Source organism: Palaemon carinicauda, chromosome 2 (assembly GCF_036898095.1).
Source record: "Palaemon carinicauda isolate YSFRI2023 chromosome 2, ASM3689809v2, whole genome shotgun sequence".
NCBI classification, from domain to species: Eukaryota; Metazoa; Arthropoda; class Malacostraca; order Decapoda; family Palaemonidae; genus Palaemon; species Palaemon carinicauda.
Window position 1 is genome coordinate 152,383,567 of NC_090726.1, and position 24,195 is coordinate 152,407,761.

General features: G+C 47.0%; 1 protein-coding gene across 1 annotated transcript in view; it reads right to left on the reverse strand.

Moving 5' to 3' along the window:
* LOC137628022 (protein mono-ADP-ribosyltransferase PARP3-like) overlaps positions 1-24,195 on the reverse strand; it is a 398,487-nt gene that overhangs the window by 223,968 nt on the left and 150,324 nt on the right. The window contains exon 6 of the mRNA XM_068359393.1: positions 4,673-4,846. Coding sequence (XP_068215494.1) covers positions 4,673-4,846 — 174 coding nt within the window. The remainder of the gene's footprint in view (positions 1-4,672; positions 4,847-24,195) is intronic.

Below are 24,195 nucleotides of genomic sequence, written 5' to 3' on the forward strand. Positions count from 1 at the left end.
TGCATGGGGAGTCCCGTGGATTTGTTTCCGCGACCACGTCCTCCTTGGCCCAGGGAGGAATTACCTCCGGGCGAACTTCTTTCAGGGCCTTTTCCTTTCTGACAAGGGTGAAAGGAAGTTGACTGCCTCTCAAAGTTGGGGTTAAACACTGGCGACTGGGCTACCAGTTGTTGAGGGACCATCTAGAAAGTGGTCTGAGACATCGAGGTCATAGTCACGGCAGGAAGCTGTGCAGGTCTGCGTGGTCTCCTTGCCTTTTTAATCTTGAACTGGGGACCTCCATCCGAGGAAGATTTCTTCTAAGCTCATGCCCCACTTTTGGAGAAGGTTCCTGTTCTCCGTGGCTGTTCTGGCTACGATCTCTTGGACCAGTTCCTGTGGGAAAAAGTCTTTACCCCAGATGTTCGAGGTAATCAGTTTCCTTGGTTCGTGTCTTATGGTTGCTGAGGCCACGACAAACTTTCTGCAGGCTCTCCTCACTCTGAGGAAAGCATATAAGTCTTTCACAAGGGTACCCATGTGGGACTTAGCAAGGAAAATTACCATTTCTGGGGCATTCTGTAAACCTGCACTCATTTCCAGGCTGTTCTGATGAGAAAGGGAGGCCGTAATTCTCTCCTTCGTCTCCTGTTCCCTCCTCAGAATATGGTCTGGCAACTTCGGAAGGTTCTCATTGAACTGCTGGCCTGCTATCTCTGGATCCAACTTAGAGATGGAAAAGGTTAGGTGGACATCCTTCCACTTCTCCTCGCAGGTAGGCAGTGCTAGAGAGAATGGTTTGCATTCGACTAGGGTTGGGCAGGGTTTGCCCTCGTCAACTACCTTGACAGCAAAGTCTAGTGCTTTCTCCGAAAAGGGGAAAGAGATAGAGGAAGGAGCAAGAAAGATGGGATGTCTCTTGCTCAGTGTTGAGGCTTTGGAGTTGGTGTACCTGGCTCCTTTCAAGGTTTTTAGGAGGGTGGCTTTCACCTTGTCATGCTCGAAGACAATGACTTCTTTTGGTACTGTTTCCTCACGGGCTACATATTCATCCCGCAGTCTCACGTAACATTCTGGATAAGCTGAAAAGTCAGGCCAGAATTCAAGATCTTCAATCAGTTTGGTCCCCAACTTCTCTGAGACGAATAGCTTCCCATTCATCATGGGGTTGGTTTCGGAGTAGTGAGGGAGATTCAACACTTTAAGGGGCTTCTTAGTGGAGCTCTTGGTAGACCCTGGGCGGTCCGCCCTCTCCTGCAACAGTATCTGCTGCTGCCTGAGTCATTCTCTCATCGTCTCGTGTTCCTTTTGGAACAACTCCATCATCCGTTGAATCGAAGTGAGGATCGCTTCGTTCTTGTTGGCATGTGCAACTGGTTGTGGAGTTGGGATTGAAGAAGTTGACGGCATAGGTTGGTATGCCGTCATGGCGAACTGAGGGTCTTTGGTTGCCGTTGAAACGGATCCCTCTTCCTCCGCTTGTGGATGTTCTAAGTCTTCTTCAGGGTCTCCTTGCAGTAGGTCCTTCTCAGTGTCAATGGACACTTTGACGTCCTTTCTAGGTGTATGTCCATGCCTTCCAGTGCCTTATCTATGTCCGTGTCGATCTTCAGTTGTATGAGGGGAGACAGGACCTGTTCCTGGGGCACCACCGCGTTTGGTAGAGCCTTGTGGAACAGTAGGCACCTTAGGGAGTTGTTGGGTAAGTACGGTCCCTGAGAGTTCTTCTGGAACCTTACCCATTTGCGAAGGGTCTCCCTCAATGTATCTCTAGTCTCTCTGTTGACTAAGGAAGCTTCTCTAAAGCTGTTAGCCAGCAAGGATGAACAGGTGGGGTAACCCTTCGGGTCTCAATACTTGAGGACTCCTGACACCATGCAGCAGGGGGCATGAGTCCTGCACTTCGTGTGGCCACAAAAGTTTTTGCCTTTGTGGTTGCAGAATAAGGCTGCACACTTCTTCATTGGCTCCTCCTGTAAAGGAAAAGGGGCTTAATGAGTATTCAATTTTTTATATCAGTGATATAAAAGCATACAATTTTTATTAACAATAGTAATTACTATCGTTTATGGTAGCTTAGGATAGTAAGCTTGAAAGGAAGTAGAAAAGACACATATCTATTTCCTCTCCCAGGCCATTGCCGAGACCTCCGTCAGTAATAATATTTAGTTTCCCTGATAGGGAGAATACAAGGTAGGAGAAAACTCTAGGAACTAGAGTTAAAGTTAGTAAGTGTCTATACTAACATTATCTACCTGTAATATATATTAATACTGATCGGTGATTTTTTAGGATCCTGATGATCGAAATAAACCATCTGTGTGTTAAGGGAGTACTTAGCCTCAACACAAAATCGTGATCCCAACAATAGACTGCGACAGGAAACACAGAGTTAAAAAATGTGTGTACTACTGTATAGTTGTATACGGTAGTTTAGCCGGCGGAACTACCGGGGTTAGATTAGTAAATGGCAGCACTAACTGATAGAGAGAGAAAAAGCAGTGAGGAAGGAGAGCTTCCTATTATTATGGTTAACATGATAATTGGAAGTGTTGGAGGACTATCATGCCACCTACAGTCTCCTTGCTAGAAAGAGAGTTCCAATGGAAGGGGTAAGAATCTGTCTGATTCTGGCTTCCACCCATCCACGAAAGGTCTGCTGCCGGCTATACCGCTAATGGAAACTTTTGTGGATGGCAGTTCAAGAGAGGGCTGAGGACTTCCCAAAGTATGTTAGGTTTCCCACCGGCAGCGGTCACGAGCCGTCTTAATCTTCCCCCCAATAATATTCACTTCCTGTGAATGAAGGAAGTAAGGGGGGAGGTGGCTGAGACGACTGAACTTACTGCTACCGGCAGGGTACCAGCCGGGAACGCAGTCAACCTAGCAAAGCCGGAATGACTGTCAGAATACCGGTGAAAGAATATTGTGATGGCTCTGATGTCACTAAAGGACAGAAGGGGGAAGGGTAAAAGGTCTTATAGTTCAAGAAATGAGAGGTGGCGGCAGGTATGCCGCCTACCTTCAACAGTGAACTTAGGAAGCATGGTTTCCTGTGCTGACGACATCGTCGGTGGCAGAGGAGACATGGTTCCTCGGTCGGCGAGATCATCGGCGGCAAGACTAGGGCACCCTGAGTTCGTCACTATCTAAATCATAGCCGGAGCTCGACGGCAATGAAGACAGTGGTTACCGCCTGTATCGGCGGCGGCACTCAGGGAGGGAGGAAGGGTTTAGCTTCTTTTCTCTAAGAGAATATACATCATACCTTATCCATAGATTCTAGAGAATGTAAGTTCTCGTCCGAATCAATAAGGAACGATAGGGTGATGCTAAACATGGGGAATTACCTTACTAATGTATATATGAGCGAGAGTAGTCTCGCTCTGGTAGGATCCCCGGCCAAGGTAGTTGGTACCCCCGGGGCTCCCGCCGCATCTGATCAGTAAAGTCACATAACAGGAAGAGGAATAAAATTCATGTATGCAAGATCACCGCTTGTATAATTTGCCTAAATAGCTAACGTTATAGCTCAATACTGGGAAATGTCACCCTACTGACTAACTAAAATGTAATAGTAACGGGCGCATGCAGTCGTAAAATGGCTGCCTCGGGTCTGGGAAATGCTCACCTAAACACACTGAAATTATAGAAATTTAACTGGCAAAAGGGAGACTAAAATTTTACACAGGAAAGAATTAATGCTCAACTTTCCAAAAGATGAAAATGCTGGATATTGCATGATGAATTTTCAATAACTTGTAACAAAACACCGGGTTAACACGGGAGCACAACTCGCTTAGAGAGCTACAAGAAAAGGAATGACGTCGTAGTAGTAATGGGGAAGGAGGTCCACCGGGGACCTACATCGGCACCCCCTTCTTTCCCCATTCTTCCCCCCTTACGTCAAAGAGTTAAATCTATTTGGGGTGAAGATTGCTATGACTCGTATCTAAAAATACGTCCCCTGATATTATGAGATATCCTTAATTGGATACTTGCGTCAGGAGTTAGAATCCTGGAGACCTTCAGTTTATTTCTCTGGGAGTATCACTGTAGTATATATCCTTTAGAAGGCTACCTAAAGGAACCCTTCCATCAGGACGACATGGCCTGAGCCCGAAAATGCTACTAGCATTGTATGCTTTTATTAATGCAATAACCTCGAGCCTTGGAGGCAAGTCTACAGTTTCATATCAAAGGAACCTGGCAGTCATTACAATATGGTTGAAATTCACTTGCCATCAAGAAACCATGCTTAAAATAGGTGAGGTCAATGCCAAGAACTGTGGCCTTTCTAAGGGAAGAAAAAAATTACTACCTTAGGGGCAGCGTCAATATTGAGTTAGGTTTGGGGACAAAGCAATATGAACATCAGGGGAGATTCATAGAAATTATAAATTCTGTTACAAATACTCCAGTTTTCATTTCTTTCACACTTGACTACCATTTATAATCAATTACAGTATCATATACAATTAAATAAGTACAGTGTATACCAGCATAAAAAATCAATCTAAGTAGATGCAGGTATGTGTAAATAACCCACTAAATGAGAGATGATACCATATTTAACACCAGAGATCACCTTATGTGCATATGGTAAATAACATTCCCAACATCTTTCATTGTTTTTCTTTGAAGAGCCTTGAACAAGCAAGCACGAAGACTTTACATGATGTGCAGTACTCACCTAACTTCATGGATGACATTTGGCCGATAAACATGTCATCTGAGAACAACAGTTTAATCATGATTTGTGTTCTGTAGTCTAAATTACATCCAGCTTGAGAAACAACAAGTTCCCTCTTAACAGGAACTGAATCGACAGTATCGGTAGCATCATCTTCACCATCACTATCTTCATCTAAAGAAAAAGAAAGTTTATATTACAGGAATATGTTTCTGACTAACATGAAGATTTTATGGTATTTTGCTTTATGCCCAACTAAATAATGCAATTTCCTTACATTGCATGAGCATTTCTTTTTAACCATACTCTTTCTTGCAGAATATGAAATTAGTTTAAGCCCTTTTATTTCAAGCCAAACAAGAAAAATTTGAATTTTAATCTATAGTTTGCCTTTTAAGGGAATTATTTTTTTAACACTATTACACTTCCATTATTGATAACACTTGGAAAATAAGTAAATAAAAGTTTCAAGAAAATATCAGAAATTTTAAGTAATTTGTATTTTTCCTAACATACTTACCGAGAACTACTTTCTTAGGAGTTACCTGGAATCTCCTCTCAACCGACCAGAGTTTTGTGTAGTCTACCCTACTTCTATTTTCTGTGGGGACTAACACAGGCGTAAGGAGAACGTACCCTGAGGGTAGTCCTGAGCTAGGTCGGCGTTAGCTTGGGTCTTGCTCGTCAGTAAGTTCTTAGGATGGAACAAAAGGTTCTTCAAGGGCAGAAAGGCACTCGGGGAAGGTAGGGAGGGCCATTACCTGAAAGTAGTTCTCGGTAAGTAAGTTAGGAAAAATACAAATTACTTAAAATTTGTGATTTGTTCCAACACAGAGACTTACCTCGAACTACTTTCTTAGGAGACTTACACTTTAGGAGGTGGGAGTGTCTTCCTGAACTTCAGACCAAGCTAACCAGACATCCAGTAACCTAGATGTGAACTAGGTTGCAAAATATAACGGAAAACGAAAGGTAGGGAAAACTACAAAAAGAGCTCATGCTAGTGTAAGTACTCACCCTTTAAAAAATTCCATGATGCCGAGTCCTGTGACGAAGTTGTAGAGACGTGTCTTCTCTGGTTTGTATGTGGGGTTATCTCCGAGCAGGGATAGGAAAACGGGGACTAGGGTGAAAGGGAACGAACCTGTGTCTCTTGGTTTTGTTATCCGCGATTGTACCTGGGGCTTCACAGTTAAATCGCTTGGAGCGCGGAGATGACTGTCCCAATAGAAAAACCGTCTAAAAACCTCCTAGAGTAATCCTTGAGATAATGTGCTGTGAAGGTCGACTGATTCAACCAGGTGCCTGCTCGAAGGATCTGGCCCACCGCCATGTTCCTCTCAAAAGCTAGAGAAGTACTTAGACCCCTAATGTCATGGGGCCTGGGAGTACCTGGCAGGGGCAGTCCCTCCTCATTATAGCTCTGACAATAACCCGTCTCATCCAAAAGGAGATGGTATTCTTAGATAACTGCTTTTTCGTAACACCCGTGGAGACAAAAAGATTTTTGATACCAGGGCGGAGATGGGCAGTCCTCTCAAGGTACTTTCTAATGGCACGGACGGGGCAAAACTTCAAATCTTCTGGATTCCCTATCTTAGGAATGGCCGGCATTGCAAATCCCTCGAACTTCGGATCCCAGACCGCTGGGTTTTGAGTCTTTGTCACGAAAGAAGGGACGAACTTGAGGGAGATTTCCCTCCACCCCTTCGAATGAGAGATGTCGTAAGACAACCCATGGATCTCTCCTACTCTCTTAGCAGAGGCCAAGGCCAACAAGAAGACCGTCTTGAGAGTGAGATCCCTGTCTACTATATCCTTCAGGGGTTCGAACGGGGGACCACTTAACATTTTCAATACCCTTGCCAAGTCCCACTGCGGCGCCCTGGAGGCCAGCAGAGGGCAAGCTTGTTCGAAGCTCCTGATGAGCATAGAAATGTGCCTAGAGGTGCCCAGATTGATGCCATTCAGTAGGAAGACTTGGCCCAAGGCTGCACGGACTCCTTTGATAGCCGGAATTGACATGCCCACTTCGTCTCTGAGATGCACTAGAAAATCCGCGATATCTGGGACCGAAGCTTTGAGAGGCTTGATGTTCTTTGAGGCACACCATTTCATAAAAGTGGCCCATTTTGCTTGGTAGACCGCTGGTGAAGACCGTCTCAGATAACGTGACATCTTTTCTGCAGTTCCTGTTGAATATCCTTCCTTCCTCAGGAGCCGCTCGATAGTCTCCAGGCGTGAAGGCGTAGAGACTGAGGATTGTCGTGGAACCTTAGAAAGTGTGGCTGTTGTAGAAGATCTGGCCTGTCGGGTAGAAGCCACGGAGGAAGACATGCCAGGTGCCTTAGATCCACGAACCACTCCCTCTCCGGCCACCAGGGCGCTACCAAAGTCATCTTTAAGTTTCGGGCCGTCCGTACTCTGTTGAGCACTTGCCTGATCAATGTGATGGGGGGAAAAGCGTACACGTCGAGGTTGTCCCATTTGTGTTGAAAAGCATCTTCCAAGGCCGTCTTTGGGTCTGGGACAGGAGAACAAAACACGGGGAGTTGTGCGTTCAGCCTGGTTGCAAAGAGATCCATCACCGGCGATCCCCATTTTTGAATGATGAGTCTGGCTACTTCTGGGAGGAGGGACCACTCTGTTCCCACTACTTGTCCCATCCTGGTGAGGCCGTCGGCTAGGACGTTCTTTTTGCCTGGAATGTACCTCGCTGAAATCACTATCTAGTTCGACTCTGCCCAATCCAGGATCTTCAGAGCGAGATCGTACAACTCCTTCGATTTTGGACCTCCGTGTTTCTTTATGTACGCGACTACCGTGGCGTTGTCGCACATCAACGCCGCCGTGTTTCCCCTTAGAAGATCGACGAACTGTAGGCAAGCTTCTCGGACTGCTTTCAACTCCAGGACGTTGATGTGCCGCCCTTTCTCCTCGTCCATCCAGGTTCCTCTCGTTGCCTCGTTGAGGAGATGTGGCCCCCACCCCTCTTTGGAGGCGTCTGTGAACAATAGCATCTCGGGAGGCTCGGTTGCGAAGGGCATCCCCTTGAGAGTATTCGACCGACACTGCCACCACTCCAGGGAGGGTATTGTCTCCAGCAGGACGGGGATTAATTTGTAGGATAAGTCTACTTGGTAACAGAGACCCCTCAGGTTCCATTGGATGCTCCTGAGCCTGAGCCTCCCTTGGGGAACGAGTTTCTCTAACGACACTAGATGCCCTATCAGCCTTTGCCAGTCTTTTGGCTCTCCTGGGTTGTCTCGAAAGGAAAGGCAGGAAGATCCATTCCAGGTTGTTCACCCGGTCCTCCGACGGAAAGGCCTTCACTAGTCGGGAGTCCAGTGTCATCCCCAAGTAGGTCATCCTGGTGGAGGGCGACAGATTTGATTTTTCCTGGTTGATCGTGATACCCAGATCCTTGCAGAATTGAAGTAGCTTTACACCTTGCTCCTTCAAAACTCCCTCTGAGGAGGAAAGGAGCAACCAGTCGTCCAGGTATCGAATGAGGCGAATACCCCTCTCGTGAGCCCACACCGAAACTGTCGTGAAGACTCTCGTGAATACCTGGGGAGCTGTTGACAAACCGAAGCAGAGAGTCTTGAACTGTAGGATCTGGGCATCCCACTTCATCCGGAGAAACTTCCTGCTTGAGGGGTGGACCGGGATTTGAAAGTATGCGTCCTTGAGGTCTATGGTCATCATGTAGTCCCCTTCCCTCAAGGACTGCAAGACCGACTTCGGGGTGTCCATTTTGAAGACCGTCTTGCAAACAAACTTGTTGAGGGCTGACAGGTCTATCACCAGTCTCCATCCCCCTGTCGCCTTTTCCACCAGAAAAAGTCGGCTGTAGAAACCTGGGCCCGGATGTAGGACCACTTCCATTGCACCTTTCTCCATCATAGTGGAAACTTCTTCCTGAAGGGCTGCCCTCTTCAAGGGGTCCTTGGGTGCCAGCCACTCCGCCAGACTGGCTGGAATCAAAGGTGGAGGTTCCGTTAAGAACGGGAGTCTGTACCCTTCTTTCACTACGGATACTGTCCAGGGCTCCACACCGTGAGCCCTCCATGCTTGCCAATATTGTCTGAGGCATCCCCCACCTGAGGCTTGGGCAGGAGTAGCGGGCCTCCCATTCTATCTCCTCCTGGAGGAGCGGCCTGAACGCCCTCTCCTGGACGCTGAGTATGCCGTCCTAAAAGAGGCAGATGCTGCTGGGGCTCCTCTACAGGGGGGCTGTGGTGGTTGAGCCAAAGAGGTAGATGGGGCGTCTCTCCTCGTCAGGCTAGGAGAGGCATGAGAAGTAGAGGGGCCATCCGATGTTGACCTGATGTAAGCGGGCCTCCTCACGGAGTGGGGTCTGGGTGTGCTCACATCCTTCCTTTTCGAGACCTTTTCCATGAGCTCCTCCAACTGTTTCAACGGAAACAGGGAGTCACCCCACACAAGTAGGCTCCTCAAAGCCCTTGCTTCTCTTGGCCAAGATCGTATCCCTTTTCCGAAGTACCCAGTTGGCTGACAGGGCAAGAGACTGATAAGTTAGGAACTTTAAGGTCTTTCCCCCCGGAGATGGTGAGTTCCTTCAGGAGGTCTTGTTTCGCCGGGTCTGTCAAGTCTTAGGTGGCTTGCACACCTACCACCAGAGTGGAGGCCCACCAGTCCAACCAGGAGGCGACGTGGACCAAGTCTTTGGATATTTCCTCCATCATCGCAGCCTCCGACTGTGATAAACAAATCGGGAATGATGCAGCTCTGTCTTCTGGGGCACCCTGGCTCAATACTTCTAGGGAAGACTATTTTGCAGGCTCCCGGTCGCTGGCCTTCTGGGATATAAAACTTACTCTGGGACCTGAGTCCCTGTAGTAACTTTGAGGAACTCTGTGACTTGGGGGCTTCGGCATTGCCCGCCACAATCTTGTCTACATGGGCACGGCCCAGGATCAAATCCCTGGCCACAGGCAGTGCCAGGGAGGGTTTCTGCTGCACGGGGGCCTCCATCAGCCGATTTAGGCTGGACCGCCAGGAGTCCACGTCGGCTGGAACAGGTTCTTCGATCCGGTGATGTCTGCGTATAAGGCTTATCACCCTACGATATGCCGAGTCCTCGGTTGGGGAACCTTCCCTATCGCCAGCAACACCCTCTGCCTGATTCCGAGGTGCCGGGTCAACGGGCACTCCCATCGATCGTTGTGGCTCGGACTCGACGAGCACCTCCCTGCGGTGGTAACGGTCTGCGCCGACGGGAACTTCCGCACTAGGCCCGGGTGTCGGGACGGGGATCGCCGTGTCGGCGAGGACTACCGTCCGTAAAAAGTCTTTGGACGACGAGGACGTGGCTTCCGTGGGCTGGCCCGACGGAGGAAGCCGTTCCTGCGAGTCTAAGGGCCGAGTCAGCTGTGCTGACCTGACCAGGCTACCCGTCCGAAAGCGCGGCTCCCACCGCTGGGCGGGTTGAGCCAGAAGCTTCGCGGCCTTACGCCTACCTGAAGAGGCTTTCTCGCTCTGTTCCTTGCGAGGGTCATACTTATGGCTGGCCGAGGTCCTCCGTGGAGAATAGTCTCTGGACCGGCGGCTTGGAGAACGCTGAAACTCGTCGAAGTCCCCGACCCTCCTGCGGGGAACGAAGACCCATTCACCATTGGGGGGACCTACTCTTCCTGTACTTCCTCCTCGGTGACCTGGATCGTCTTCTACTTGAGCGGGACCTTGAGCGGGAGCGCCTGCTCCTGGATCTCTCCCTCCTCCGCCGGCGCCTCCTCCTCGCTTCACCCTCCGAAGAGACCGAAGAGCCGGCCTCCGAAGATCCCGACGATACTGCATAACCTGACCGACGGACGGAAGCGGGGGCAACGGAGGTCTTCGCGAACTGTTGAGTTCCAGAGGTCGAGGGTTGTAAAAACGAGTCAGGAACCGCCGTCAGAGGAGCTGGAAAGGAGGTCGGCCTCACCACGCTGGGGAACCAGGAATCTAGGCCATCCTCCATCCGCAACGGGGACCTACCTGGTGTTTTCGGGAGCTTCCACCCGAAGGGCTCCCCTACCGTCGAGTCCAACCTATCCTGGATGCCATCAGCTGCTGAAGTACCTGAAACACAGGCCCAAGACATGGGCGAAGAGACAGGGACAGTGTTTCTCCACATGGGGTCATCGGAGGAGACGTGCCCCCCAATCACAAGGGCAGTCTCTCCAAGACCCCCAGACAAAGCACTATCAGGCCCCCCACTAGCCTGGGACAATTCAGCAACCCCCATATCATGTATATTAGACTCTTGGGGAAGAGCCATCAGCACCTTTCCCGCAACGGACTTACCTCGTCCCCTACCCTGGGTAGGGGAAGAAGGGACGGAAACCCCGTCAGACCTTCCACCTGGCGACGGCAATGGCGAAGAGATGCTCGCCTTCCTGCGGGATCGTTTAGAGGATTTCTTCTTCTTTGTGCTATAACGCACCCACTGTATTTCATTCCAGCTAACACACTACGAGCAGGGTAGACTACATAAAACTCTGGTCGGTTGAGAGGAGATTTCAGGTAACTCCTAAGAAAGTAGTTTGAGGTAAGTCTCTGTGTTGGAACAAATATAATTTTTTCCTTCTACAAACCACAAAACTTACAACTGCCTTTAGGCCTGTGAAGCTCATCTAGACATTAACCTTTAGAGGAAAAATCAATCTTGGTTCTGCACATCTGGATTTCAAAATCTCAATATGAGCAAAGAATAGGTAATTCCATGTAGTGTCTAACAACTTTACAAGAGACTTGAGGTCATTAGGCTAGCACTTTAATTCATAAAAGTGATGTTTGTATGAAAAATTATTTAGTTAATGAATAAAAACAGTTTTTGCACCAAAGCCCAGCACTTGACAGTTACTTGAGGAGCTATCAATGTGGAAAGAAATTTTTACAATTCATACATTGAGCCCTGGAACTTGGAACTGGTAAATAAAAAAATAATCGTAAATTATCAGGAGCTACTACTCTAAAGGTCACCGATGTAGATGACAAAAAAAATGCTTAACTATTTAAAGAATTCATATTCAATAAAAAAGATAATTCTAATTCTATAAAATATAATAAGACCTCTCTTAGAACCTGGCAATCATTACAATATGGTTGAAATTCACTTGCCATCAAGAAACCATGCTTAAGATAGGCAAGGTCAACTTGTAAATGACAAAGGACTGTCTCCAACCTTCTTACATTGTTGCTAAACTTCCAAGAATACATGTCTGATGTGATCCCTCTCATTTCACTGTTAATTATTACACTCTATTGTTCTTCCTATAAACCTATAAAAAATTACTGTTTCTTGGCATGGAATCATTACACTGTAGTCAGTGTATTCTTAAAAGTATATTCGGTGCAGGTTCCTTTCCTAACTTTGATCAGACTTCTTTACCAAGTGTACCCATGTGTGCAGAAACCCCTTAAAAGTCTACTTATATTCCTCTACATTTAATTATATTTTTAAAAGTCCCTGTATTTAGAAATTCAAACACTATAAAATCACTGACTTTAAAACAGTTTTTGCATCTCTATAAATGGTAATATTTCCTTCTTCCATACTGATAATTTCTTAATAGCAGTTACAATTCCATATAGGACTACTGTAAAACAGATTGACCATGGGTAATGCACTCATGCAACAAAACTTGCACATATGTACTCACAGCCTAGCACTGAATTTTGAGTAATCCCATAAAATAATTCTATTTAGCATGTTCCTCAACATGTTGAATAAAAATGGAATAGATTGCCATTTCTTAAAAAAATTGAGATTTGTTCCTACTTGGATACAAACCTTCAATCTTTAATAGAAGACTTAGGAGGAAGTGCATCTAACCAACTAGCTGGTTTACTTTTGTAAGAATGTCAAAGCATTCCTGTCATCCTCCTAACAACCAGGACATGAGATGACGCAGGTGTTAGGGTATGTTATTACAATGGACTGGTAACTGCTTGGACCTTGCATACACTGGCTTCCCTGGCATTATAACAATTAAGGTTGGTTCTCCAGTAGGGACATCTGATCGTGCCTTGATTTCATTAGTAGTCAAGAATGTGCAGCCTGTGTTAGATGTGTTTTACTCATGTAAGATTTATATAATATCTCAAGCAGACTGGAATGGCCTTTTGTGTGATCTTTTGGACTTGAATTGGTCACAAATGTATAACTGCTGAGCCTATTGTTCCTTTGAATGAAAATCTAGTTAACATAATTGATAAGCATATCCCTTCTCGTGTGCTAAGGTTCCGAGTGAAAGACAAACCCTGGTTCAAGGATGATTGTGAACGTGCATATTTGGAGAAGCAGGAGGCCTAACATCTTTGGAAGGGTAACAGATTAGATTTGACTTGGAATACTATACTCAGCTTAGAGCTTTTGCTCAGAGAGTTTATGCTTCAACTGAAAAGCAATACAATTTAATTAAAAGAAACCATTTCTGGTACAACACAGGTAGGCTATCATTAAATCTGCATTCTGGTGCAAACACAACAGTTCCTCCTTTACTTAAACCTGATGGTTGTCACTCACTGGCCAAAGGAAAAGGCAACCCTTTTGACTGATGTGTTTTACAGTAAGCAGAGTAATTAGAAATTTGATCTTTCTCATTCCTATTTTCCTGAAGCTAAACGAACTAGTTTAGCTTTTCAATCTTGGGAAAGTGAAGGTCTCTTGATGGACCTTGATGCTTATGAAGATGTAGACCATTACCGCCCAATTTGCATACTGCCCTTTTATCAAAAGTTTTTGAACATCTTATGGCAAAACGTCTAAATAGATTTGCTGACGGCAATCATCTGTTTTTTAGTTTGCAATTTGGCTTTCATAAGGCCTTGGAGTATGTGATGCCCTTCTTACAATCTCCAATGCTGTACACAAATCCCTTGATTATGATCAGGAAGTTTGAATGATTGGCCTTTATTTTAATGCTGCCTTTGACTGTGTTGATTATGAGGCCCTTGTTTTCCAACTCAAACAGTTGGGAAGGGGTGGGTCTTTTCTTAGCATCATTATTGAATTTTCAAGTATTACATTGCAAAGAGTTGTTGTTGATAGGCACCATAGTAAGTACAGTACAGACATGTGATATCTGGTGTTCCTCAAAATAGTATTCTTGGCCCATTACTTTTCATACTATATACGCATGCTGTGGTTTGGCCTAGAAAATAAGCTCCTTTCAGTATTACTGTATATTTCCGCGTATAAGACGACCCTATATTCCAAAATTTAACCATTAAAAATAGGGGGTCGTCTTATATTACCGTTATAAAAATCACACCTTGAATTCTATGTCTGTTTTTTGGGCTCAAGCCATGGCGTCCTGATGGAAGGTTCCTTTTTGGTAGCTTCCTTGGGTATATAACTACTAAATATTCCCAGAGAATTTAACCACAGGTTATCAGAGAATTCTAACTTCTGGAGCGAGTATCCTAAAGGTTTCCCTTTAAGACATTGTATATCAACGGGACGCATGTATTAACGCGCCACATATCTATCTACACCCCACAGAGTTAACACTTTGATGTGTAGGGGCGGAGAATAGCTGGGGAGCCGTTCCACAGCTAATCTCGTTCGTGGCTACTTTTGGTACTCGAGACGTAAACAAACAGGCGCCATTGCTAAATGACGTCACGTCCGTCCTCATCCTTCGTTTAGTAGCTTGCCTTACTAGTTGGATTTTTCCCTGTGCGTACTTTATCGACTTGCATCTTAGCCATGTCTCTACCCTCGGCCTCGCCTTCTTCTGGAAAGTTGAGTACAAGGTTCCAGTATTGTTTAAATAAGCTCTGACCGTAAAGTAACTTTTACTTTTCGAGATATTTGTTGTTTTGTGGCAGAGCTGTGCCTCGACCGGACCCGCCATTTTATGGCGTCGCTGTTGTTTTGCATGCCTTATTTAGCTAGCCTAAACAGCGTTTTCCGGCCTCATTAACTAATCGATACTATTAGTTATTTAGTCTTTATAGCTAGGAACTTTATATATCGTGTTTAGACGCCTTGTTATCGGTCATCATCTGACCCCATACCAGTTCGCTAGTCTAGCCCCTAGGCCAGAGCGCCTAACATCAGTGTTCATGCATGATATTTATCAGTGATCCTAGGTTTAATTATGAAGATAGTGGCATTATTTTACAATACTATTGACTGTGATGCAAGTGTTTTCGCCTTCAGGGACCATATAGGGGATAGGTTAGATAGTGTGCCTTTCTAACCAAACCTACAAGTAGGACCCCTATATGCTTCCTTCATTCCCTGCCTTAGGGCATCCCCTCTGTGTAGTCTTGCTCGCCCTACCACGTAAGGGGATCAAGCTCATATCAGAGTATATATCGCTTCTCTGTGCTCCCTAGGGGAATGATCCCCCCTTAGGGTTGCGTCCGAGAATGAGGAACGGCACGTCCTTCCTCTATTGCTGGGGCTAGGTCTCCGACCTTTCCTGCAATAGCAATACGTCTTCCATCCTTCCTAGTTCAGGGTGTAACATCCCTGCTCTAGGCTAGGTTTGGGGGGAGTTAGTTCTATGCCTTGCTGAAACAATACCCATGCACCGTTCTCCGACAGGCTGCCTTGCCTTAGGCTAGGGAGCGTCCTCCCTTCCTTGGTGGCCGCTTTGGTACAGAGCCTCCTCCATAGAAGACCCTTCTTCTTCTCCCCTCCGCACCTATCTCTTGTATGGCCTAGCCTATACTTAGGTTAGTCTATACCCATCTGTCCCCTGTCCTACAACTCCTCCTTAGGGTGGAGTGATAGGGCTACCTTGAGCTCCTGTGTGCAGTCCGCTCTGGTACATATACCTTTCATAGTGTCCTATGGGGTTAGCCACTTGATGCGTTTTGTCCACAGGGGTTCTCCCCCCCTCTTGGGTGTTCCGTAGCCCTCCCTTGGGCTACCCTGGCTCCCGGTCCTCTGCGGCCCTTGCTTCTGGGTGATAGGGCTAGCCTCTATCATGGGGTACACCCACTCAGGTGGGATGTCTTGGGGTCCGTGGCCGTACCCCTACATCCCTCCTTCTGTCTCTTTCACTATCCTGGTGCCGGTCCCTTGCCGCCTCCCCTGTCGGTGATACCCACCTCCTACCTTGGTGACATATCCCTTGCCCTCTGGGCCGTCAGTCCTCCGTGTGCCGGGGGACTGCCGCCTCCCGTCGGCGTCCAGTCGATGGCCTTCCCTCTTACCTCATAGCTTCGGTCGTCCGTCCACCGGTCCGGCCCCCGGAGTGCCGGCATCCACTGCCGGAAGTCCGGTTCTGCTATAACCCATCCTTGTCCCTGTCACCTAGCCGGCAACCTTCGGCTGCCGGAGCCGCGCCGGCGTGCCGCCGCTATGCCGGCGGCCGCCATCCTGGTATTACCCCTGACTTATATATTTGTCTTCCCTAATGCCAGAAACTCTGCTGGAGCGGCCTCTGGCGTGGCGCAGGTCTGCCGGAGCCTTCCGGAGGCGTCAAAGCGACTTGCACCCCTTCTACTAGCTATCATCTCATGCTGATAGCCCTACATCTCAACCAGATGGTTTGATTACATAAATAGATAGGTATTATCTTACCGTTCTATTAGTAACCATGCTGTCTTCTTGCATATCACAGATTTCCAGCATGCTGTGTGTATCTTAGCACGGCGTGATGCCGGCAACCGTTACCCTATGGGATCTTCTACGTTCCCAATTCTAGGGTCTGAGTGGCCTCAGTCCCAGTTTTATATCCTTGGCAATTCTCAATAGAATTCCCACTGCCTTACTGGCATTCTATGTTGAATTCTGTCCTGTGCCCTCGGTCACAACAAATTGTCTATGGATAAGGTTATGGTAACCAGCCGGGCGGGTTACACGGAGTATGTGTCTATCTCCTTCTTTTCCGCCCATTCTCTGATCATCATATTGTTTATACCACTTAATATTAAGTTAAAGATTAATCATTTAATATTTAACTTTAGAATAGAAGTCATTCTTATGACTCCTCCATACTCATGTTCTCTTTCTCTTACAGGAGGAGCACGTGAAGTGCGACCACGGCTTCTGTGCAGTGAAGCGCCCGCACTTTTATGGGCACACGGCGTGTAGGACTCACGCCCCTTGTGCCAACAAGAGAGGTGATCTGAAGTTCTGGGACCCGCAGAACTGTACGGTCTGCCAGGAACGCCTGGTCGAGGCGTTCAATAACCCTCCCTCAGCGGAGGTTAGGGACGCTTCTCGAGAGAAGCTACGCAAATGGGTGCGTGGCTTCCAGAAGAACGCCACTGGACCGTACCTTGCCACTGAAGACTTGAGGACCTTACTGTTCCCAAAGGCATCCCCAGACTCTGTGGTCCCCAAGGATCAGATCCCCACCGACCAGATCACGGTGGAACCCGATGTCATGGCCCAGTCCATGCACAAGTGTCGCCTGGATACCGACAACGCGGAGCGTATGTCGGAGGTGTCGGAGACAACGGAGAGGAACCTCATGGCCGAAGAATTGGACTATGAGGAGGACCGAGTGGAATACGCCGAGTCGGAGCAGGAGGTCGCTCCGCCTTCCACCACCGCCCCAACTCCTACACCGACGGAAGTATCTCTCCCGTCTACCTCCGCCACCCAGGACCCCATCCCAACCAGCGCCCAGGAGATGTTCCGTATGCTTGAAGCCCTTATGGACATGAAACTCCGTGAGACACACGAGTACATCAGGACCATGGGAAGTTCCAAGGAGCCGAAAAGGATTTCGGTTAAGGACCTCCCGGCATGCTCGCACGCCAACCCCTGGAGGTAGGCTGAGCACATGCCTATCGCAACGGGCAGGATCTTTGTCAGTGAGAAGGTCGGCTCGGTTGCCCTGGAAGAAGTGGAGTTTTTCCCGAGTTTTGAGGCTTATCCGGACTGTTACGTCCGGCTTCGATCCGAACCTGCCTCTAAAGAAGAGACCGAACCTAAGGAGGTGATAGTGTTCGATCTCCCGAAGGCCCAGGCTATGCTGGCCAACGCTTTTAAAAGAGTAGGGGTTTTACCTGCTCAAAGCTTCCGGCACTGGGCAATAAGCACCCTACCTACGTCGCACCTGATGATGCGATCCTCCCCTCCATGGAAAAGGCCTTCGCTGCGGTACACAAGGCAGTGGAAGAAGGGAAACCTTGCCCTGCACTGGAGGAGTGCAGACCCTTCTCCCTGGTGACTCCCCCCGATGTTCGACACTGGAAGGATATCCAGCATACCTTCGTGGTGGGAAAACTAGATCCTGATGTTGCTGGACGTCAGTTTAACGAAGACCTCCCGAAACTTAATGACCATCTCCTTCGTCGGGAACAAGACACGAAGGAAAGGCTCGCCGCATCCATGTCCCTCCAGGTACAGCTTGACGTCATGGCCGGTGACACTAGAGTCCCCGACCACTACATGGTGCTCTCCAAAACGCATCTGGCGACTGTAGTTAAGGACTTGTACAGCTTCATGAAGGCTCGGAGAGCCTGTCGTGAATTCGTGTTCTCAAGTGCCACAGTGAGACACGAACCCCGGAGGCTGATTTCCACCAACATCTGGGGTAAGCACCTCTTTCCCTCTGATCTTGTGAAACAGATCACCGACAAGGCCGCCACGGAGAACAGGAACCTTCTCCACAAGTGGGGCATGTCGAAGAAGAGGAAATCCTCTCAGGACGACGGCCCTCAACCTAAGAGGAAATCCTCCAAGCCAAAACCCCAGCAACGTCAACAGAGACGGCAGTTTCCGGGTCCCGCTACTCCCCAAGTGGCTGCTCAGCCACAGCAGACCTTTCAGCTGGTCAACCAACCGGTCTTGTCCCAGTCACCGGTTTTCACCCCTGCCTTCGAGCAACAGACGACTACCTTTCGTCCCAAAGGTAGAGGCTCAAGCAGAGGTGCAGGCAGAGACGCATCTCGCCGTCCCTCCAGAGGCAGAGGAGGAAGGGGAGCTAGCGGCCGAGGCAGTAAACCCTCGGGACACCAAAAGCAATGAAGTGCTTCCGGTGGGAGGAAGACTCCGCCAATTCCAGGATCGTTGGACCTTCGATCCCTGGGCACACAGCATCGTCAAGAAGGGTCTAGGCTGGAGTTGGACTCAACCACCCCCAACCTTCCAGCAATTCTTCCAACAATCAACCCCCCTTCTGGAAGAATATGTCCTAGATCTCTTGAACAAGAAGGTGATAAGGAGGGTAAAGTCAACCAGGTTCCAAGGGAGACTGTTTTGCATCCCCAAGAAGGACTCCGACAAGCTCAGAGTCATTCTAGACTTATCCCCCCTCAACAAGTTCATAGCGAACAACAAGTTCAAGATGCTGACTCTTCAACAGATAAGGACCCTTCTGCCTCGAGGTTCTTACACGGTCTCCATAGACCTGGCGGATGCCTACTGGCACGTTCCAATGAACTACCACGCTTCCTCCTACCTAGGATTTCGACTCCAAAGGAAAAGCTACGCCTTCAGGGACATGCCCTTCGGCCTCAACGTGGCCCCTCGGATCTTCACAAAGCTGGCGGACGCCATAGTACAACAGCTCCACCTCCGAGACGTCCAGGTGATGGCCTACCTCGACGACTGGCTAGTCTGGGCTCTATCACCCGAGGATTGTTTAAGATCCTGCAACAAAGTCACCCAGTTCCTAGAACACCTGGGATTCAAGATAAACGCGAAGAAATCTCGCCTCTCTCCAGCTCAGAAGTTCCAATGGTTAGGAATCCAGTGGAACCTTCAGTCACACCGCCTTTCCATCCCCCAGAAGAAAAGGAAGGAAATAGCAGGGTCTGTCAAGCGACTGCTGAAATCCAAACGGATCTCAAGATGTCAGCAGGAACGAGTTCTAGCCTCTCTACAGTTCGCCTCAGTGACAAACCCAGTGCTACATGCACAGCTAAAGGATGCCGCGGGGGTCTGGAGACGTTCTGCATCCATCGCTCGAAGAGACCTAAAGAGACGGCTCCCAAACAGACTTTGGCTGCTCCTCAATTCATGGTCAGAAGCAAAGGCCCTGAAAAGGTCCATCCCTCTTCAACACCCACCTCCATCACTCAACATCCACACGGACGCTTCGCTGGAGGGTTGGGGAGGTCACTCCCACCAAAAACAGGCTCAAGGCACATGGTCTCCCCTATTCAAGACGTTTCACATCAACATCTTGGAGGCCATGGCGGTCCTTCTAACACTGAAGAAACTCTCCCCGCCTCCCTCGATCAATATTTGTCTAACCCTAGACAACTCGGTGGTAGTTCGATGTCTCAATCGCCAAGGCTCAAGATCGCCCCAGATAAATCAGGTGCTTCTGACAATCTTCCGTCTGGCAGAGAAGAAGAAATGGCACCTGTCTGCAAATCACCTACAAGGATTCCGCAACGTGACGGTGGACGCTCTATCCCGGACAAGCCCAATAGAGTCGGAATGGTCTCTAGACGCAAGATCATTCTCCTTCATCTCTCACCAAGTCCCAGAACTTCAGATCGATCTCTTCGCAACGAGCGACAACAATCAACTTCCTCGATATGTGGCCCCGTACGAGGACCCCAAGGCAGAAGCAGTGGACGCCATGTCACTGGACTGGAACAGATGGTCCAAGATCTACCTGTTCCCCCCCACCAACCTTCTGCTGAAAGTCCTCTCCAAGCTGAGAACCTTCAAAGGGACAGTAGCCCTAGTGGCTCCCAAGTGGCCCCGGAGCAATTGGTACCCCCTGGTCCTGGAGCTGCAGCCCACGCTGATCCCTCTCCCGGGCCCAGTTCTCTCCCAGCAAGTACAGAAGTCGACTGTCTTCGCTTCATCATCGAAAATCAAGGACCTTCATCTCATGATTTTCTCTCCCTAGCCGCGAAGAAAAGGTTCGGGATCTCGAAGAAAAGTCTAGACTTCCTCGAGGAATACAAGACCGAATCCACAAGACGGCAATACGAATCATCCTGGAGAAAATGGGTTTCATTCGTCAAGGCAAAAAAATCCTACGGAAATCACCATTGATTTTTGCATGTCCTTCTTTATTCACCTTCATGGACAGGGCTTGGCAACCAACACGATTTCTACTTGCAAATCGGCCTTGACTAGACCACTGATGTATGCCTTCCAGATTGATCTGTCCAACGACATCTTCAATAAACTGCCAAAAGCATGCGCTCGTCTACGCCCAGCACCCCCACCAAAACCGATCTCCTGGTCTCTGGACAAGGTGCTCCATTTTGCCTCCAACTTGGACAATGATTCGTGCCCTCTCAAAGATCTGACTCAAAAAGTTATATTTCTTTTTGCTCTTGCCCCAGGAGCCCGAGTCAGCGAAATAGTGGCATTATCAAGGGACGAGGGTCACATCCTGTTTACAAACTCAGGAGACCTTACCCTCTTCCCGGATCCGACGTTTCTCGCCAAAAACGAATTACCCACCAAAAGATGGGGCCCTTGGAGAATATGCCCCCTGAAAGAAGATGCCTCTCTATGTCCAGTAGAGAGCCTCGAGGTCTATCTTCGTAGAACTTCGGACTTTGGTGGAGGCCAACTCTTCAAAGGAGAAACATCGGGCAGCGACCTGTCACTGAAACAACTAAGAGCGAAAATCACCTACTTTATTCGCAGAGCGGATCCTGACAGTACACCCGCCGGTCACGATCCTAGAAAAGTTGCATCTTCTCTGAATTTCTTTCAGAGTATGGATTTCGAAAGCCTTGAGAGTTTCACAGGCTGGAAATCCTCGCGTGTTTTCTTCAAACATTATGCGAAACAATTGCATGAAGTCAAACATTTTGTGGTAGCCGCAAGTAGTGTTATGAAACCTGCACCTAACTCTGCATAGAACAGTGAGTTACTTGGGACTCTAATTCCTCGGGTGCCTATGTTGATCCTCGCGTGATACGTAGTGATTTCAGAGACACTTAAGTGTTTTTTCATATACTGTTCTTCTCCCAGGTGAAATGTCATAGTCGTCACACGAGTGCCGCATGCCTAGAGCATGATGTGTTTTAATTCAAAAGACTGACGTTCCTCTGGAACGAGTGCCTACTAATAATTTTGAAATTCTCTTTCAGATTCAAGAGCAAGTCTTTCATTACTATGTACATTATAATTTGTTGTAAATTACTTTTACATATTTATTGCATTTCATTAATATATTCTGCAATTGTGAAATAAAATTTCTATTTTATTACTTGTGCGTCTCAATCCGCTCCTACTTATACTATGAAATACACGACTGTCATAGTTTTATTATTCCCTTCCTCTTATATTCGATGAAGATTACTAAGGTTTCAACCCTTATTATATACTCACCTGTGCAATGTAATATTCCTACACGAATACTTACTTACTTCATATCTTAGAGACCAGACGATTCTCTATTAACATACAGTGCCTAACCACCACTTGTCTGCCCTTGAGAATGTTCCTATATGAATGCCAACCATTCAGTCTTGTCTCCAAGTTCTTCATGTTCTCCCAGCAAGGTGAGTAGCCGTTCGATGACCACTTTGATCTTCGGCATGGCCCGTGGGGACTTCACTGCCAGGGGGGCAGGAAGTTCTCTTCCCTACGGTTCTGCTATTAAGATTACTATGCTAACCTGTTCAAAGCCCTCGGCACTTACACTAAAAGGGGAAAATCTACCACGATACATTGATTCTCTGGTATTCTTCCATCAGGACGCCATGGCTTGAGCCCAAAAAACGGATTTTGAGCGAAGCGAAAAATCTATTTTTGGGTGAGATAGCCATGGCGTCCTGATGGACCCTCCCTGCTACTTCGTCCAGTTTTTCAGGTCCCACCCTGCTCTGCTGTATCATGGTGATTGGCAAGCAACTGGCTTCAGGATGAGGACGGACGTGACGTCATTTAGCAATGGCGCCCGTTTGTTTACGTCTCGAGTACCAAAAGTAGCCACGAACGAGATTAGCTGTGAAACGGCTTCCCAGCTATTCTCCGCCCCTACACATCGAAGTGTTAACTCTATGTGGGGTGTAGATAGCTATGTGGCGCGTTAATACATGCGTCCCCTGTTGATATACGATGTCTTAAAGGGAAACATTTAGGATAATCGCTCCAGAAGTTAGAATTCTGTGATAACCTGTGGTTAAATTCTCTGGGAATATTTAGTAGTTATATACCCAAGGAAGCTACCAAAAAGGAACCTTCCATCAGGACGCCATGGCTATCTCACCCAAAAATAGATTTTTCACTTCGCTCAAAATCCGTTTTATCAGTAGGCTAGCCTAGGTTGAGGTCCGATAACCACCGACACACATGAAATGATTTGCATTAATATATAAATGTATAATGAAAGTAATGAAACAGTTTTTACCGTATATATTATTGGCATACAGTATCTACAAAAATAGCATAAATGATAAATTCAAGGAATAATTCCAACTTTTAACCATACGAGCACAGCTGAGAAAATGTAAACATCGAGTATGGGTTGCGTTATTAGCAACTTTTTCTCTAGCTAACTTTTCAGTAATTTTAATGCTAGTGTTAATTACGATAGTAATAACATATAGGGTATCATATTATTTATTTGTTTAAGAATTATTTTTAGCTGTAAATAACAGTTTTGGATAACAAACGGTACAATCTTTATTTCTCAATAAAATTTACGGTACACTACAGTATTGCATTTAAAACCTAAAAATTTGTAAAACTTTATTTCAAATCAATATTAAACATCAAACCTGCGACATGTATAAATCTAACACCACTAAAACTCCTCACAGTTATCACTGTTTCGAAAAACTGTTCGAACATATCACGAGATTTATCATATACGCCATCATCGTAAGGATTCCAGTCCGGTTCCGAGGAGTCGACTTTGGCTTCATCGTCGCATTCGTACAATAAATCGTCTTCACTACAATACATGGCATTTGAGATCCCGTATTTTAAAAATTATTTTATGACACTTTCCACCTTTACATTATCGTATGCTTTTATAACAAACTCGCAAAGAACATCAAAGAACATAAAAGAAGAAGAAGAAAGAGGAGGAACGGGCATTTCGTACGTGAGCAGCTGATGAGCGTAAACAAAACAATGCAGGCTAGGTGACGACCGTGACGTGTGTTCGAGGAAAACAATAAAGTATTTGTTTTATTATTTCATTTATTTTTAATTTATAAGGATACAGTAAATATCATCATCTTTACATAACCTATATTTCATAAGGTATCTAGTGTTGCAAAAGCTAGCCTAGGCTATATACACAGATGGTTTTATAATTGAGCAGTCGTCTTATACTACCGATATGAGATAAATTCATAAAAATTTGCTCAAATTTTGTACCTCGGCTTATATGAAGGTCGCCTTATACGCGGAAATATACGGTATGCAGATGATGCTACTCTCTTTGAATCAATTCTATCTCCAGAATATAGGTCTGGGGTTGCTGAATCTCTTCATAGAGATCTAGCTAAAATTAGTGCAAGGTGCAAATTATAGGGAATGAAGTTGAATCTTAACAAAACTCAAAGTATAATTGTAAGTAGGTCAAGGATAGTGGCTCCTCAACATCCAGATCTCAGCACTGATAAATTTTCTTTAAGTCTGTATTACTTTTAATATTTTAGGTGTG